General features: G+C 38.8%; 2 protein-coding genes across 4 annotated transcripts in view; one reads left to right on the forward strand and one right to left on the reverse strand.

The window, feature by feature from the left end:
* RTN1 (reticulon 1) overlaps positions 1-17,841 on the forward strand; it is a 412,417-nt gene that overhangs the window by 74,552 nt on the left and 320,024 nt on the right. The window lies entirely within an intron of this gene.
* Positions 1-17,841, reverse strand: part of LRRC9 (leucine rich repeat containing 9) — a 134,180-nt gene that overhangs the window by 52,865 nt on the left and 63,474 nt on the right. The window contains exons 16-19 of the mRNA XM_075531829.1: positions 14,414-14,626; positions 7,990-8,109; positions 4,601-4,792; positions 1,976-2,101 (exon numbers count right to left, since the gene is read on the reverse strand). Coding sequence (XP_075387944.1) covers positions 1,976-2,101; positions 4,601-4,792; positions 7,990-8,109; positions 14,414-14,626 — 651 coding nt within the window. The remainder of the gene's footprint in view (positions 1-1,975; positions 2,102-4,600; positions 4,793-7,989; positions 8,110-14,413; positions 14,627-17,841) is intronic.

Genomic DNA, 17,841 nt, shown 5'->3' on the forward strand with positions numbered 1-17,841 from the left:
AACCCAGGGACAAGGGAACAACAAATGATCTTAAATCGATAGTGAGGAGGGTGTAGGATGCCTGGTAGGGCTTGATTGAGGGCAGTGTAACTGAGAGGAATTACTGAAACACAAATGAAGGTTGAACATGATAGGAAGAACTAGTAGACAAAGGACATTTATAGAGGTCTAAATATTAGCATGTGCATATGTAAATATATTTATATATGACAATAGGGAAATACATCTATGTACATATATTTATAGGTTTAGTATAAAGGTAGCAGATGGACAACACAAGAACACTTTGTTCTAATAGCCTGGCATTCCATGATGCTCACCTTCCCTGATATGATCACTGAAGACTAAGTGGGTACATAAGCAAATATGGTGAAGAAAACTGATGATGCCAGGCTATCAAAAGATACAGTGTCTGGGGTCTTAAAGGCTTGAAGATAAACAAATGGCCATGTAGCTGAGAAGCAACAAAGTCCACATGGAAGAAGCACACCAGCCTATGTGATCATGCGGTGTCAATAGGATCAGGTATCAGGCATCAAAGACTCAGAACAAAAAAAATCATATCATTGTGAATGAGGGGGAGTATGGAGTGGAGACCCAAAGCCCATCTATAGACAATTGGACATCCCCTTACAGATGGGTCACGGGGAGGAGACAAGCCAGTCAGGGTGCAGTATATCACCATTGAAACATACAATTTTCCTCTAGTTCTTTAATTCTTCCTCCCCCCACTAACATGACTGGTTTGACCAGAGCGCGTACACGGGTACAGATAAGAAGTGGAAACACAGGGAATCCAGGACAGATAAACCCCTCAGTACCAATATTGAGAGTAGTGATACCGGGAGGGGAAGAGGAAGGTGAAGGTAGAAAGGGGGAACCGATCACAATGATCTATATATATAACCCCTTCCCAGGGGGAAGGACAACAGAAAAGTGTGTGAAGGGAGACATCAGTCAGTTTAAGACATAAAAAATAATAATGTATAAATTATTAAGAGTTCATGAGGGAGGGAGAGTGGAGGAGGTAGAGGAAAAATTGAGAAGCTGATACCAAGGGCTGAAAAAAGAAAATGTTTTGAAAATGATGGCAACAAATGTACAAATATGCTTGACACAATGGATATATGTATCATTGTGATAAGAGTTTGTGACAATTGTTGCATGAGCCCCCAACAAAATGATTTTTTTAAATAAAATCTAGAACCAAGGCCTGGTTCTAGACCACCATAATGAAATGGGGGAAAAATCACCCAAAACCAAACTCAACCAGCATCAAGTGGATTTCAATTCATAGCAACTCTGTAAGACAAGAGTTGAACTGACCCTGTGGGTTTCTGAGGCTGTAAGCCAGGCGTCCTCAAACCAAGGCCCGTAGGCCGCCCGCTGAGGACACTTATCCGGCCTGCCGGGTGTTTTTTCCCTGTTTGCTTTTTTACTTCAAAATAAGATATGTGCAGTGTGCATAGGAATTTGTTCATAGTTTTTTTAAAAAAACTATAGTCAGGCCCTCCAACGGGTCTGAGGGATAGTGAACTGGCCCCTGGTTAAAAAGTTTGAGGACCCCTCTATAAATCATTATGGTAGTAGAACGTCCCATCTTCCTCCTGCTGCGGTTTCAAACTGCCTGTGCCTAGCAGCCCAGGGCATAACCTACTCCCCCGCCAGGCCTCTGACTGACGGAGAGTATTCACTTAGCAATTTCCCTGTCAATGGACACAGGGTTGATCGCAGTGCTTTATATTAAACATGTTCCCTGGGAAAGACATGTGGGCTAATATGTGTGGGAAAATGGCTGAGTTGCTTTGCTAGATAATGTCAAATTATTTTCCAAAGTGGTTGTACCAGTTGTTATCTTTACATCTTTGCTACACATGCTAAGAGGGCATATGGAATCTTAAAACAGAAGAGGGTATGGGAAATATTCTGTTGATGTTACAAACAGTACAAGAAATGCTAAACAATAAAATCCAACCTGAGTAATCTTTGTTCCAGAAATAAATTTCATAGCTGCAGATGATTCTTCTTCAGAAATAGGGATTCCATCTAAATGAGTAAGAGTCTTTAATCTGCCAACAACACTCAGCCTCAATGTGGCTGGCTTGGGAAAAACAGTGAAAAATTCATTTTTATAAAATGGTACCTACAGTATGGCATTCATGGAATAGAAGTGCTTCTTCATTCCTTTATACATAATTCAAAATATTGCATCTCATTTATTGTAAATATCCAGAAATAAAGGCTGAAGTTGATATTTAAAATAACAGCTGAAATTGAATATATTTTAAAACTAATCTGTTCCAGTGGGAAGTTGGAAGGAGGGACTCTCACAAGTTGTTTCAAAGTGTGTCTTTGATAGAAACTGTTGAAAGCACAACCCCTGGCGATACTATTTATCTCGGTCAGCAGGAAACTGGTCAGCTCATGTGGGACTCATCCATAGGGATCCTGAGCTCTTGACAACCACTTTGACAACAAGGAGATAGCTACCGTGTTTCCCTGAAAACAAGACACTGGCTTATACTGATCTTTCCTCAAGAAGACACGCTATGGCTTATTTTCAGGGGATGTCTTATTTTTTATTAAGTATGGTACAATAATCTACATTTATTCACACACAGTTAAGTCATCTTCTTCTGGAACACCGACCCACAGTGCCGAGTCAAAGGCAGTCACCGCTTTCCTTCTTCCGCCTGAGGACACACAACACCTAGAGCAAAGCGTCCTGCTTTCACTGTCCATGTGTCCCTCTGTGCCTCCACTTGCAGCGCGCACAGAGCCTCTGGAACCTGACAGGGAGCCGGCCTCGTGGATGGGGCTGCCTGCACCTCTCCGGTCCCCTAGGAGACAGCTGCAGAGCCACGCTTATCGCTATGTCTTATTTTCGGGAGATGGCTTATATTGCGCAAACGCTTAGAAATTCTGCTACGGCTTATTTTGTGGGTAGGGTTTATTTTCGGGGAAACACGGTACATGTATATGGTATTTATCCTGGGAGTCTGTTTTGGCAAAAGAAAAATTATTCTACAATTATGCTGCACAAAAAAGATGAAGCACAATATAAATATAATAATATCACATTTTCGTTCTCAAAGAACTCGAATAAAACAGCATTTTCCAAGTAAGGAGTACAGGGCTAGATGTTTATCTTTAAATTTCAAACATTTTTCACAGTATTAAATATGTATGTATGTGTGTTTGTGCATCTATAAAACATATACAATAAATGTTAGAAATTTAAAATGAGAGAAACATAAAATATATGAAAGGTAAACCTTGCTATCACTAGAAAATAAATTACTTTGCTTTAATTAAATAAATATAGAAATATTTGTGTTGAAAAAAATACATAGTAATATTATCAATTTAATAGACCCAATCATGATTTAGTCCCTTTAAAAAATACTGAATATAGTCTTATATAATTCTTTTAAAAGTAGGAAAAGGAAGATTCTGGAGACCATAAACTTGAAGTTTATTGGAAATACTTGGAAATCACCTGAATTATAGTGAAATTATTTCGCACTAGCCTACATATTTTATGAAGAGAATAAACAGTGATTAATAAAAAATCCATTTTAGAACAGAATCTGTAAGACATTTATATTTCAGATTTCTGAGGGAGGATGGCTTTTGGATCAACCAAACACCTACTGCCATTGAATTGATTTAGACTCATCTTAGCCCTAAGTGCTCCTTAGGGTTCCCAAGCCGGTGAATCTGTACAGACAGACTCATCTTTCTCTCCAGCAGTGACTGATGGGTTTGAACTGATGACCTGTGGTTAGCAGGTCAATGCTTAACCCAATGTACCACCACAAATCCTTTGGATTTAAAGTACAGATGAAATAATGCAAACTACAATATTTTACATTTTTACATTTACACATATTATAAACCAAATGTTGTTTCCCTCTTAATAGTATGCCACTCTCACTACATTATGTTATTTTCTTAGTTCTTATGCTCAGTAAAGTTCAAGCATATATAACACATAATATATATAAACTTCTGGGAGGTTTGTAAGTGGCAATAACATTAAATATTTTTAAAGCCATAGTGCTTTCAAAATATTAGAGTGTTTACAAAAATATGCCATGAAAGCATAACCTCTTATAATAGTAATAGTTGATTGATGTGATCACTATACTGAATTTCACTTATGAAAGAGCTAAAAATTCTAGGAAAACAAAGATGGCGTCTCGATTTCTGGAAAATGAGAGTAGAGATCCAGGAGGATTAGGGGAGGGTGGGGTGGGGGAGAAAGGGGGAATCCATCACAAGGATCAACTCTAACGAACAACAGAAAAGTGGGTGTGGGGCAATGTAAGATATGAAAAGAATAATCTGTAACTTATCAAGTATTTGTGAGGGAGGGAGGGCAGGGAAGGAGGTTGGAAGAAACGGGGAGCTGATATCAGGGGCTCAAGTGGGAAGAGAATGCTTTGAAAATGGTGCTGGTGGCATATGTGCAAATGTGTTTGACACATTAGCTGAATGTATGGATTTTGCTAAGAGATGTAAGAACCCCCAATAAAGTATTTAATAAAAAAGAAAGAAACGATCTGGTTTTTCAAATATAAATTTATCTACTATATACCTTTTGCCATGGATTATGATGAATATCAAGAGTGAGGAGGCTTGTAGTTTGCTTGCATAACGTATTTATATCATCACCAGATTTCTTCAGTTGATTCCAGCTCAGGTCTAAGTACTTCAGTTTCATCAGCCCTCTGAACCCCTCCAGGGTTATCACATGGTTATGGCTCGCATCCAAGTATTCCAGGTTATGCTGAAACACACCAACAAGAGTGATGCTAAAAGACGGGTGATGTATTTTTACACTGTTCTTTTCACCAAGTATTTTACATGCTTTTTGGGCAACCCTTTCAGAAAACATACACAGTAGTTAACACTGTTAAAAATGATAACAACTTAGGTAACTAAAAAGCTCAAGGTTATCTTATTTTCATTGTTTTTCTTTGCATTCTCCCTCACCCTTATAACACAGATACAAAAGATTTTTATATAAAACAGAAGGTATAGAGAAATTGGCAAGATAATTAATCTTCAACAAACAAGGAACTCAATTCTTAATATTTAGTATCCTGGTTTATACCTTTAGAACCATAGCTTTGTGTAAAAAAGGTTCATCTTCAAGGGTAGAAAGTAAGCTCATTAATTCTATAATTTTCTGTTTCAGAGATACAAGGTTTTTAGTAAAAGTAACACATGGTCTTTGTTGGAAATGTAGTAAATAAAAGGAAAACCAGCCTATATAGTCCTGTTGCTTAGAAAGAACAGCTAAGATTGGGGCATTGGACTAAAGGTAGTCATTTGGGAATTGTGTATCATAAAAAGAAAATTGTCTTTTTTTTTAAAAAGGGGTGGGATCTTCACTTATGTATCCCCAATATGTAAAAACAAACTCCGTGCACCCAGTAAATATTCACTTAACACTATTTTCAGTTTCACAGCACGGTTCTCTAGTTTAATATTTCCTCTGTGTAAGTTTAAACTTCTCTTCAGTTACAGTCCAAAAAAACGAAGCTCACTGCCATCCAGTCAATTCCAATTCATAACCATCCTATGAGACAGAGTAAAACTGTGCCATTGGGTATATGAAACAAAGTATTTACAGGAGCAAGACAGCTTATCTTTCTCTGGCTGGTGGGCTCAGGGATTCAAACTGCTGACCTCGGGATTACAGCTCGGTGCATTGCCCACTTCATCACCCAGTTTCCTTAAATTACAGTACTGACCAATTTACTAAGATTCCAACCCACGTCTTTCAACTTTTCTTAGGGGTAATTATCCATTTTCTAAATATTAACTATCTGTCTCTAACTAACAGGAAAAAATTAATAGTTTTTCTTTGAAAAATATAAATCTATGAAAAGTATTACACACTTATTTCCCTGATCAACTCTGATCGAACTGGTGGGACTGTTTTCACAGGGAAATATTGATTCCTATTCATTTTTCTCAGACATTTCCTTTTCCTAGGAGTTCAAGTGGCAGCTAGATATATTTTGATTTACCTAATGTGGGCACCTTGTTTAGATTTTACCAAACTGCTGACAACACAGCTAGCAGCCCACCCACATAATCAGCTCCTTCATTTTACCAGAGCGTTTAAATCTGAGTCTGACTCCAATTCAGGATTCAGCTGACTATTTTCAGGAAATAAGGAGGATAGAGAGAGGGTTGAATTTTAAGCATGCAAATAAGTAGGGTCCAGACCATGCTTCTACAAATAAAGGATGGCTGTCAGCTGCAAGGTCAGCTCCATGGGAGAAAGACAAGGCTTCCCTGCTCTGGTGAAGAGTTACAGTCCTGGAAACTCACAGAGGCAGTTCTATGGTATCTTATAAGTTCGCTGTGAGTCACAATCAATTCAATGGCAATGAGAATGAGAGGTGATAGAGAGGGGATCTAGAAATTGAAAAAGATTTCAAAGATAAAATAAATTTTTTTTAAGATACAGCATCAAAGTACTGTGTTAAGGTGCATATTTGGGTAATGGAACCATGAAATGTAGGCAAAGGATGACTTTTGCAGTAGGTGGCAAGGTTCTATTTCTTGATCTGGGTGCTAGTTACAAGAACATTCACTTTATAATAATTCAGTAAAATGTCATATGTAACTTTCTGTGTCTGTCTTTTATTTTATGAGAAAAATACGCAAACATTTCCATCTACTTGCTCTGACATCGTTCTAGTCAATTTTAGGGACACATTTATATATCAGGTACTTGGTGTTTGGGAGCTCAATCTCTAGTCACCTTTGCCAAGCTTCAAATCTGCAGGTGCCACTAGGGTCTACAATCTACCCAGTGGTCTTATCTATAAAATGGAGATGGTTAGTAACCCCACATTAAGTAAGTTCTGATGATGCAAACTAATTTTCCATTAAAAGAGAACAACGAAGTCACATTGCAAAACACATGATGAGTTCAATCACTATCCAACCCCCTTGCATGACTTTGACTCCTTAAATTCATGGCAAAGAAAATGTATAATGACTGTAATAGGCCTTTGAACTGCTAGAAAATTGTTAGGGAAAAAATGCCAACCATCTACATACAGTTCTGTGATCTCTAACAAGCTCTTTTCCCTCTTCCGCTGCATACTAAACCCAGTCAATCTGAAATTCTGTTTCCTCAAAAGAGCTTAGGCCTGCCCACAGGGACATGGAAGCTTGAATCCTAGAAACTTAGGGTGGCAGACAAGTATCAGACACCACCACAACGGGAGAAGAAGCAAACGCAAGGGCTTTGGTGTGACTGGAAGGAGAGGGAGCAGAGAGAGTAAGAACTGAGAGTGACGACAGACATATTGTAAAAGGGAAACGAATGGCCTGGGACCCGTGGACACAGGGGATGGTGGCAGGTCATCCTTCTGAAACCACATATGTAATGCTTGTGTAATAAGCTCCAAAGCAAGGGCAATGAACGTCAGAAAGATGCACGTCCACGTACACATGTGCACCACTGTATTTGTTCCTGTGGTGTACGAGAAGCCAAATACGAGTCAAATAAGATGTTTGCGTGTGATGTTCCAGTAGAAAGGATAAGAAGAGAGAAAGAAACAACCACCTAGTTGATGAACAGATAGGAAGAGATGGCAACATTAGTTATAAAGTGGCACAGCAAGAACTGAAGAAGGTGTCAGCGAAGAAGAGTGGCACACGGAAGAAACTGATGGAATGACCCTTCAAAAGACACTTAAAGAGCAGCACGCGTGACTTTAGTTTTGAAGAGGCAAGTTTACTTTTATTTTAAAGTAATATGATATGCCCCCCACAGAAATATATCTGTTGTCTGCAAAAAGAACAGGAATCTATTTTAAAGAAACATTACAGGCTCTGGTCCTGATTTGGGCTTGTAAAGTAGCGTACACGTGGCTATAATTACGACAAGCATTTATCCATTACATAGTAATAATTTTATATTACTTAAACACCTACGTTTAAAAGGATATTTCTTACCAAGTGATACACATCATCTAAACAAGTAAATTCATTAAAACTGATATTCAGTTTCCGAAGGCCCGTTAACTTGGAGAGTTCTCTCAGTTTACTCAAGCTGTTTCCATGTAGATTCAGGCTCTAGTAAAATTAAATGAAAATTGGAAAAAAAATTAAAGAGAGATAGCAAGTCGATATATTTTACCATATTTGTGTGCATATCTAAAATGTTTGGAACAATTACTTGAGCCAATAAAATAAAAAGTAAAAAAACTACACTGAACAAGTAAATAAAAATCTAATGCACGATATGAAAAGGTATAAGTAGATATATTTGCATCATTGGATTATTTGGTTAATTTGACTTTCTACTGGGTCCAAATAATTCTTTTTAGAAAATTTATTTTGGAAGATTCATTTCTTTCATATATATTTATTAAAAGATCATTTTTTAAAAGATCATTTTTGGGGGGGCTCTCACAGCTCTTAACAATCCATACATCAATTGTATCAAGCAGATTTGTACATATGTTACCATCATTATTTTCTAAACTTTTACTTTCTATTTGAGCCCTTGGTATCAGCTCATTTTTCCCTCCCTCCCCACACCTCATGACCCCTTCATAAATTATAAATTATTATTTTAATATCTTACACGGACTGCTATCTCTTTGCCCCATGGTTTCTGTTTTTCGTTCCCCATGGGGGTTGGGCCCGGGTAGGGGGATTAAGGGTCAATCATTGCAATCGGTTTCCCCTTTCCTCCCCTCTTCTACCTTCCCACTATCCTGCTGGTATGGCTACTCCCATTCCTGTTCCTGGATTCCCTTTGTTGTGAGCTCTTATCTCTTATCTGTATCTGTGTACATGCTCTGATTTAGCCTGCAGTGAAAGGCAGGACTGTGGTCATGATAGTGGGGGGTGAGGAAGCCTCAAGGAACCAGAGGAATATTGTGTGTTTCTTTGGTGCTACACTGTGCCCTGGTGGACTCATCCTTTCCTTGTGATACTTCTGTGTGGGGATGTCCCATTGTCTCTGTTCCAACCCCCCTCGTTCTGAACAATATGTTTTTTGTTTGCTTGTTTGTTTGTTTTGGGTCTTCTTATGCCTGTTACCCAATTCTGTCAACATATCATGATTGCACAAGCTAGTGTGCTTTTTCCATGTGGGCTTGTTGCTTCTCTGCTAGATGGCCTCTTGTTTAACTTCAAGCCTTTAAGACCCTAGATGTTCTGTCTTTTGATAGCTGAATGCCATCTGCTTTCTTCACCACATTTGCTTATGCACCATTTTGTCTTCAGTGACTCTGCCGGGAGGGTGAACCTCACAGAATGTGCAGTGGGTGGACTTTGGGCCTCTGCTCAAATTCTGCCTCAATACAAGAAGACTTTGTTCTAACAATCTAGAAGATTCATTTCTCAGGCTAACCATTGGGCAATGTAAGCTCCAAAGAGTCCATGTATAGACTAGACATTCACAGAAGAGAGGATGGCAAAGATATACCTTGAATATGGAAATTCATAGAAGAAAGCCATTGGACCAAGGAAGGAGAATTGAGGGGAATATGATAGTATGGTGGGTACTAAAAGAGGAGATGATAATGTCATAGAAGGAAGTAGAGGAGAGTCTAACACAATTTCTATATCATAATTTAGTCCAGATTTAATCCTAGGCTATATAAAATGTAGTGCTATTAAAATTTTAATATTTAGGAGAGATTATGATGTGTACATATTTTGCTACCTTTAAACTACAGCACTGTGAATGAGATGATTGAAGACTTTCTATGTATAAACTACAAAAGAAACAATGGCATAATAAAATTTATTAATACCATTGACAACAGCCTTTACAAGTGGGTTTATCATGGTAAAAGTAGGTGTCTACATCTCAACCAAATTAATTCACCACCATTTTATGCTCTATTTTGTAGATAAAGACATTTCTGGCAATGCCTACTGCCAGAAAAACAAGTAAATTTCTAATAATTATCAACAAAGCTGAAATGATTAAGAATGGCTGTTTTCATGCAGACTGGTTGATTCTATCGATTGTATATGGATATGAGCAAAGATAGACTCTACAGATACTTTCTACTTGATATGTCCAAAATTGAATTCATCATCTTCCCTATCCTTGTATATTTGCTTGACACTCTGGATTTTCTCACCTGATTAAGAGTTCCACTATCTATCAACTTCTGTTGATCACTTCCATGTCCTCATTTTCATATACATTTGACTCTTGAAATGTTTCTCAGACCAACCACTTCGTCCCATCACCACTCTCAGTGCCATAGTTCCGAATTTTACATTCCACTCCTGGACCGTGCAGTCACTTTTTAAAAATTAAATCTCCCTACCCACCAGTCTCACTAGTTAAATCCCTCCACAAGCAGAAGTTAGGGCCTTTAAAAAACCGAGATTGTATCTTAAGAAAAATAAACCAAACTTTAAAATTTGGCCTCCCAAATCTGTCAAAATGTGGCTGGAAGTCTCCTGTTCTTCCAGCTTCTAAATCTATCGCCCTTACTCACTCTGGATTCTCCTCACTGAATCTCTCAAGGTTCCCTGCAGGCACCAGACTTTTTCTAAACCACGTGATCTATTTTTCTCTACATTTAAAAAAAACTCAGCTCAAAACTCATCTCTTTATTTGAAGTTCTACCAGCAACTGTAAGCATCCTATATCTGTTTGTAGATGTATCTCCTCCACTAGACTGATGTCCGAGGCAGGGGAAATAAGTACTCATCTTGAAATACCTCATTATCAGAACTTAATACTTAATACTTACCTCATTATCAGAAACAATAATTTCTCAGAAAATGCTAGGGGAACAAATCAGCACAAATCCAGATTTCTAGGAACTCAATATAATTTTTGGTCTTAAATACCATTTCATCTTTCCCTCATTTCTAGTCATCCAAATCAACCTCCTTTTTCCTTTGTTCTACCTTCTCCTTCCACTCATTTTCATTCTGAATCCTTGGCAGAGTCCATCTTAAGAGAGCTCACCGTTATGGATTGCCTACTGCAGAGTCTTTTTAATTTCCTTTCTGGTTTTTTGTTTGTATGTTTATAGGGAAGGGGGGCAGGTGATTTAACTTTTTGAAAAAACAAATACTCATCAATGATCTTTCCTGAATGACTCTGCCTCTGTCAGTGACACTTGGTTAGCAGACTCACTGGTGATGCTTGGGCGGGGGGTGGGGTGGGGTAGCATTTGCCCACCCTTCCTGTAAGATTTTACACTCACAGTGTAAAATTTGAGTGTGCTTTCAAGGATCTCTCTCGTAATGTGTCTCCTCTTGAGAGTTTTGCACTGTTGGTGTTATGGCTGAGTGGTAGAGGGCTGTGGACACCAGGTTTGGAAATAGTCACATTCTGGGCTTCAGAGTGTCTGTTATGCTTCTTTGAGCATGGGGATTTCTTTTTTTACTTCTGGAATTAAGTTCAAGCTCAAACCACCCTTGTAAAGGAAGTGAAGAGCCTTGAAAGTGGCCATCGGTGACCCTCAAGCCACCATATGTTCTTGCAGGACTGTCTGGTTGGCTGGCCCGTGAATTTGGAACTTAAGATTCTACACAAGACTCTGACACCAGTGCTGAGAAGACAGGTGGATGAGAAAGCAGATATATTAATAACAGGTTATGGACTGTAGAAGATGTATATACTTACTGTTGCCTTTCTACAATTCTCATACAGCTGTTGTTCTGGGAATCCTTGAACGAGGAGACGAGCATGTTCAGTGTTGCGTGGCACAACCTATGTCTACATTGTGTGTCATCAGGACTGCAAACTCAGGGTCCATAGCAGTCAAGTAACTGCTTGTCCAGGTTTGACCCTGTTGACAGGACCTTTGCAGGTTGGGACATTATCAGATAGGACTGTTAGGCACAAGGTCCTTATAGTTTTCACATGTCATTTCTGGAGGGTAGATTGCCAGGGCAAGTTGATGGTTGTCAAGTGGAGCAAAACAACAATCCTCTTGGACTCGGTGGAAAGAGGGTGACGGTCCTCCTGGGGCATCCAAACCAGTCGCCATCTGCCTGATGTGATTCTCCTTGTAGAGGGAATGCCCTGCAGATGCTTTATGACAGTTTCTCAGTAGTTCAAGCTACGACTCGGCTTCCTGGAAACACGAGTAGAGTAGTGGCCACTACTGGATTACTGGCAGGCAGGGCACGGCAATCCTGGGCTGCACTGCCTCGGACAGCCACTGAGACCTTAACTCTTAAGTACATCATTGTGCTATATATGGGGTCCTGGTGGTGCTCTCGGGTAAGTGTGGGATTGCTAACTGCGTAGCTGTCAGTTCAAACCTACCAGTGGAGAAATATGGGGTTATCTGCTCCTGTAGAGCTTTGGAAACCCTATATAGAGTCATTATGGGTCACAAGCAACTCAGTGGTCATGGGTTTGGGGTGATAAAAGCAAATAAAATTATATACATCTACTCGGGGGTTTTATCTGTATATGATGCCCTAACAGAACTCCATTTCCTGAGGAAGACTGATTACAACGTAAGGTATATACTCTGAATTTCTCTTATAGTAATGACACAAAAGAGGGAGTTGCAAACGGTGCCTAAACATTCTTGAAATCTCTAGCAACTTTTCTAGTTACAAACCACATTGCCAAAATTTTAAAAACATCTCCATTTGTATGTTAAAGGTGTTGATAACATGTAGAAAAGTGACTTAAGGTCATCAGCAGTGTTTGTGTTTTATCCTGCAAACTGAAGATGGATAATCAAGAGATCTACCTTCAGACGCTAGCTTTTTACTTTTATTCAATACCTTTAGGCCTACAGAGGTGCATTTTTGTGGAAACTCACCCTAACCATTTCACTCACTTAAAAATATTTTTTATTACTAGGATTTTATTCAATGTTATTGCTCAAATAGTAAGTCTTGACATTATCATGCAGAAAACTATCTCAAGACCAGCAGCTGAAAAGCAGCTCCTGCGATGAGAGTGGGCATTTATGATAACGACGGGGTTATGTTGTGTCATGTTATGAAAACTGTCCTCCTCTCTAACAAACGGCTACGGTGAGGACCTGGTCTCTGGGAACATGCAGGGCGGCACACTGGGGCCCTCGTAGAGGGGGCTCTGGGCTGCTCTGTGCACGAGCAGCGTTTGGACAGCACCAGTGGCTCTTGGGAAGAAAAAGGAGACGTTCTCGCCCCTAAAGATTTGCTGTTCTGTAGAGTGGCTGTGTGGATTGCGATGATATTGTTTCAGCAACACAATTCAATGACATCTTAAAAAAGGAAACTTTTTTTCTGAATATTTTCAGAAATCAACTCAAGACCATTGACCTCCAGTTAATCTGTTTTAAAAGTAGTTTTTCATTCCCGCTGTTTGAGGGAAAAATGACTTGAAACATTTGTCCTTTTTAACAAGGTCTAAAAATAGAACACTGGAGCTGGGCCATTGATTTTCAAGATAATGATCTCGGATTGTCTGTCTCAGCTCTCAGGGCACACTGACGAGGCGAGGAGGCGCTGTTCTGCAGGGTCGTGTAAGGATAACCTGTCTTCTCAAGGCATAGCGATTTGTTTATTTTTTTTTCTGCAGGTTCATGCCAGCAACCCACTTTATCTGCAAGAACCACTTGCTGTTTGAAAAGAGCCCATTCATTTTTTCAACAAATATCTAATGTATGCCATGCCCGGTGGTAGAGTCTTGGTACAGGTGATGCTAGTCCATACAGGGTTGTTGTGATTGTTAGGTGACAAAGCCTTAGAAGATATAGGAAAGATTTGGGTTTAATTTTGAGAAACCACTTGAGAATTTTGAGTGTGATTTTCAGGGGTGATCTTATGTACGTTTTGAAAAGATGGCTCTATTCTCCACATGGAATGCAAATCAGGGACTCAGATTGGAAGCTTGATGGAGTCTCTGCTTCATAATTCTAGGAGGTACCTCCACCTTGTATTCAGCTATTTAGTAAATGGCATCCATTGGGCACATAACAGTAAACAAAGTCAGCAGTGCCCTCCAGACTTGTGCAGTGACAACGGTAAAACACAGAGAAATCAGTTTTGGGGCTAGGACGCTGTAGGCTAGGTCAGGGACAGGTGGTAGTAGCTCGTGTACCGTAATGGCAGCAGACCGAAATGGACACGTTTGTTGTAGGTATGGAACCAGGCTTAGTCTCCATAGAATGGTTTCAGTACGCTTTCATAAGTGACGCTAATCCTATCAGTTAATTTTGTAAGACTATTGGGACATGAATGAACAGGTAAAAATGGCTGCTGCAGCTAAGCAGGTACTCCCCGTGTGTGTCCGTGGCCCACCTGAATTACATCTTCCTCTAGAGATAGTATGACACCTTGAAGCAATCACGTACATGGAGTATTGTAGACTTCACATGACAGATTCTGATTCCAGGCTTAAAGCCCAGACCCCCCAATTTTAATTGCTCATCATACTCACCACAATATGACTGTAAACATTAGCTCTGGCAATCGAAAGTATTGTCTTTTCATCCAAAGTAGTAAATTTTGATCTAGGCTTGATAGTGGGCTCCATTTTCATAACTTCTTCATCCAGTTTCAATTCATAGGATACAATTGATCCTTCACCCTGTTTTTTGCTTTCTTCTAGAATAATATTGTTGAATGAAGAAAATAAAGAGTGAGCCTTGACCTAAAAAAATTTATCAAAAAATGTTGAAAATTCCATTGCTGTGTTTATCATTTTGAAAATGAAATTTGAAAATTAAATAGGCTATGGAGCTATGATGAATTAAATTCTCTCAGTTACAAGGTAATATCTATGATGATCAGAATCCTATTCAAAAATCTTATGAGAATAGATTAAGATTCTGGGCTAAGCATAGGTGTGTCCATTACCTCTCATTGAAAATTCTTTGAAAAATATATTTTAAAAAATACATCATGTAATAATAGAGAGAATACAAACAAAGGGCTAGACATTATAAGAAATAAAGCAAAGGGGCTGAACTACAAAGACATGGATGCAGAAAGGTAACTTCTGGTCAGAACATATACAGACAATAAATTCTTTGAGGAGCAGATCCAGAGACATCCAACATGCAGGATAGTACCTCAAAGAGCTGAATGATGCTCTAGGAAATTATGAGAGCTAAGTAATTAGAGTAAGAAATGTAAGGATAAGTGTAAATGAAAGAGCAAGAGCTATATGAATAAACAGAATAAGTGGTTTTAGAAGAAACCTTATGGTTCAGAAGGGAATTTAATTAGTAAATGTAGAAAAATTTCAATATGTAAATAACCCATAAAACTAAACAACAAAAGACAAACAACCCAATTGGAAAATGGGCCAAAGAATTGAATAAGTATTTCTCCAAATGAATAAACTGTCCCATGAGCACATGAAAAGATGTACAGTATGCGGTAATAAAGACGACAGCCAAGAAACTTTGGGGCAGTTCTGTCTGTCGTATAGAGTCTCTGTGATTGTAATTGACTGGATGACTTTGTTTCTTTTGCTTAGGGTGACTATGAATATAACAATGGAAAATAAGTTTTGGTAAGGGTGTGGAGAGATTGAAACCTTCATGCTTCGTTAATAGGGATGTAAAAGTGGTACAAGCACTACGCAAAAGTACTTGATAGCTCCATACATGATCAAGAGAACTCCCTTATGACCCAGCAATTCCTCTCCAAGATCAAGAAACTGGGACGTAATGACACAAACAGATTTTTGTACACCAGTGTTCATTGTAGCATTTTCCACAGCTTTCAAAAGGTGCAAACAATTCGTGTCCAACAACAGATGAATCATAAACAAACATACATACAGTGAAATATCCAACCATAAAGTGAATGAATTACTGATCCATGCTATGATGTGGATGAACACTTAGCATAGTATTCTGAGTGAAACAAGGAGGACAAAAAGACAAATATTGTATGATCCCATTTACATGCAATATCTAGAATAGGCAAAGGGATAGACAGAACATAAATTGGTGGTTTCTGGGGATTCAGTCTAGAGGGGTATAGAGTTGCTGCTTATTGTTACTGAATTTATGTTTGAAGTGATGAAAACTTTGCAAATGAAGAGTGGCATGGTAGAACAACATGATGGATGCAATTAATATCATTGAATTGCATATTAAAAATCATTAAATTTGTCCATGATATGATTGCCGAAGACAAACGGGTGCATAAGCAAATGTGGCGAAGAAAGCTGATGGTGCCCGGCTATTGAAAGAGATAGTGTCTGGGGTCTTAAAGGCTTGAAGGTGAACAAGCAGCCATCTAGCTCAGAAGCAATAAAGCCCACATGGAAGAAGCACGCCAGCCTGTGCGATCACGAGGTGCCAAAGGAACCAGGTATAAGACATCATGCAAAAACAAAAAAATAATATATATATATATATATATATATATATATATATATATATATATATATATATACCATAGTGAATGAAGGGGGAAGTGCAGAGTGGAGACCCAGGGCCCATTTGTCAGCCACTGGAGATCCCCTCATAGAGGGGTTTAGGGGAGGAGATGTGTCAGTCAGGTGCGATGTAGTACCGATGAAGAACACAGCTTTCCCCCAGATCCTGGATGCTCCCTCCCCACAACTACCATGATCCGAATTCTACCTTGCAGGACTGGATAGGGCAGAGGTTTTACACTGGTGCATATGGGAGCTGGAGGCACAGGGAATCCAGGGTGGACGATACCTTCAGGACCAGGGGTGTGAGGGGCGATGCTGGGAGAGTGGAGGGTGAGTGGGTTGGAAAGGGGGAACTGATTAAAAGGATCCACATGTGACCTCCTCCCTGGGAGATGGACGGCAGAGAAGGGGGGCAAGGGAGACTCCGGATAGGGCAAGATATGACAAAATAACAATCTATAGATTATCAAGGGCTCATGAGGGAGAGGGAGGGAGGGGGAAAAAAAAGAGGACCTGATGCAAAGGGCTTAAGTGGAGAGCAAATGCTTTGAAAATGATTAGGGCAAAGAATGTACAGATGTGCTTTATACAATTGATGTATGTATATGTATGGATTGTGATAAGAGTTGTATGAGCCCCTAATAAAATGGTTTTTTTAAATGATTAAATTGGTAAACTTTTTGTTATATAAATTTTTTTCCAATTTAGAGGTTTTAGTATAAATCTGCCTAGGCAAATTCTCATATACAACACTTTTTCCAGTTATGGATTTTAAAACAAGCTATAAAGTGCTGAATAAAAGGAGAATGCTATTGTAAGTCCTTCAAAATAAAACTTAAGTTTTACAATATACATAGGGAAATATTGAGAGGTTTCAACTTAAAACTTTAAAGTTACAAACTGAAATGACAAATGAATTTTTGTTATAAATAACAAAATTAAAAGACATGCATCCGAAAATACTTCTAATATATGTATCACATAAAGGACTAATAGATAGAAGTTCTGTAAAAGTTTTCCCAATTAATATGAAACATAGAGCCCCTAGAAATCTAAACAAGTGATATAATTCCCAGCATCCCCACAATGAAAGGTGATTGGGAAACTATAACTAATACAGGAGCATATGAGGAGGCTTTAAAAAATTAGGGGAAAATGGAATTAAAGAAAAATGGGAGTTTTTCCACAAACTTCTTGAAGGCCCCTCATATTAAAGACAATATCCTCTTCTTTGTCCATCACAGTTGAAAAACAAACAAAAGGTTGATAATATCTAGTGTTCTCAAGAACACAAAGGACACATGAAAGTGGGTGAAGGGAGACGTTGGACAGTGTATGATATGACAAAATAATTAATTTATAAATTATCAAGGGTTCATGAGGGAGGGGCAACAGGGTTTGAGGGGGGAAAATGAGGAGCTTATGCCAGGGCCTTAAGTGGAGAGAAAATGTTTTGAGAATGATGAGGG

This window comes from Tenrec ecaudatus, chromosome 14 (assembly GCF_050624435.1).
Source record: "Tenrec ecaudatus isolate mTenEca1 chromosome 14, mTenEca1.hap1, whole genome shotgun sequence".
Taxonomy (NCBI): Eukaryota; Metazoa; Chordata; class Mammalia; order Afrosoricida; family Tenrecidae; genus Tenrec; species Tenrec ecaudatus.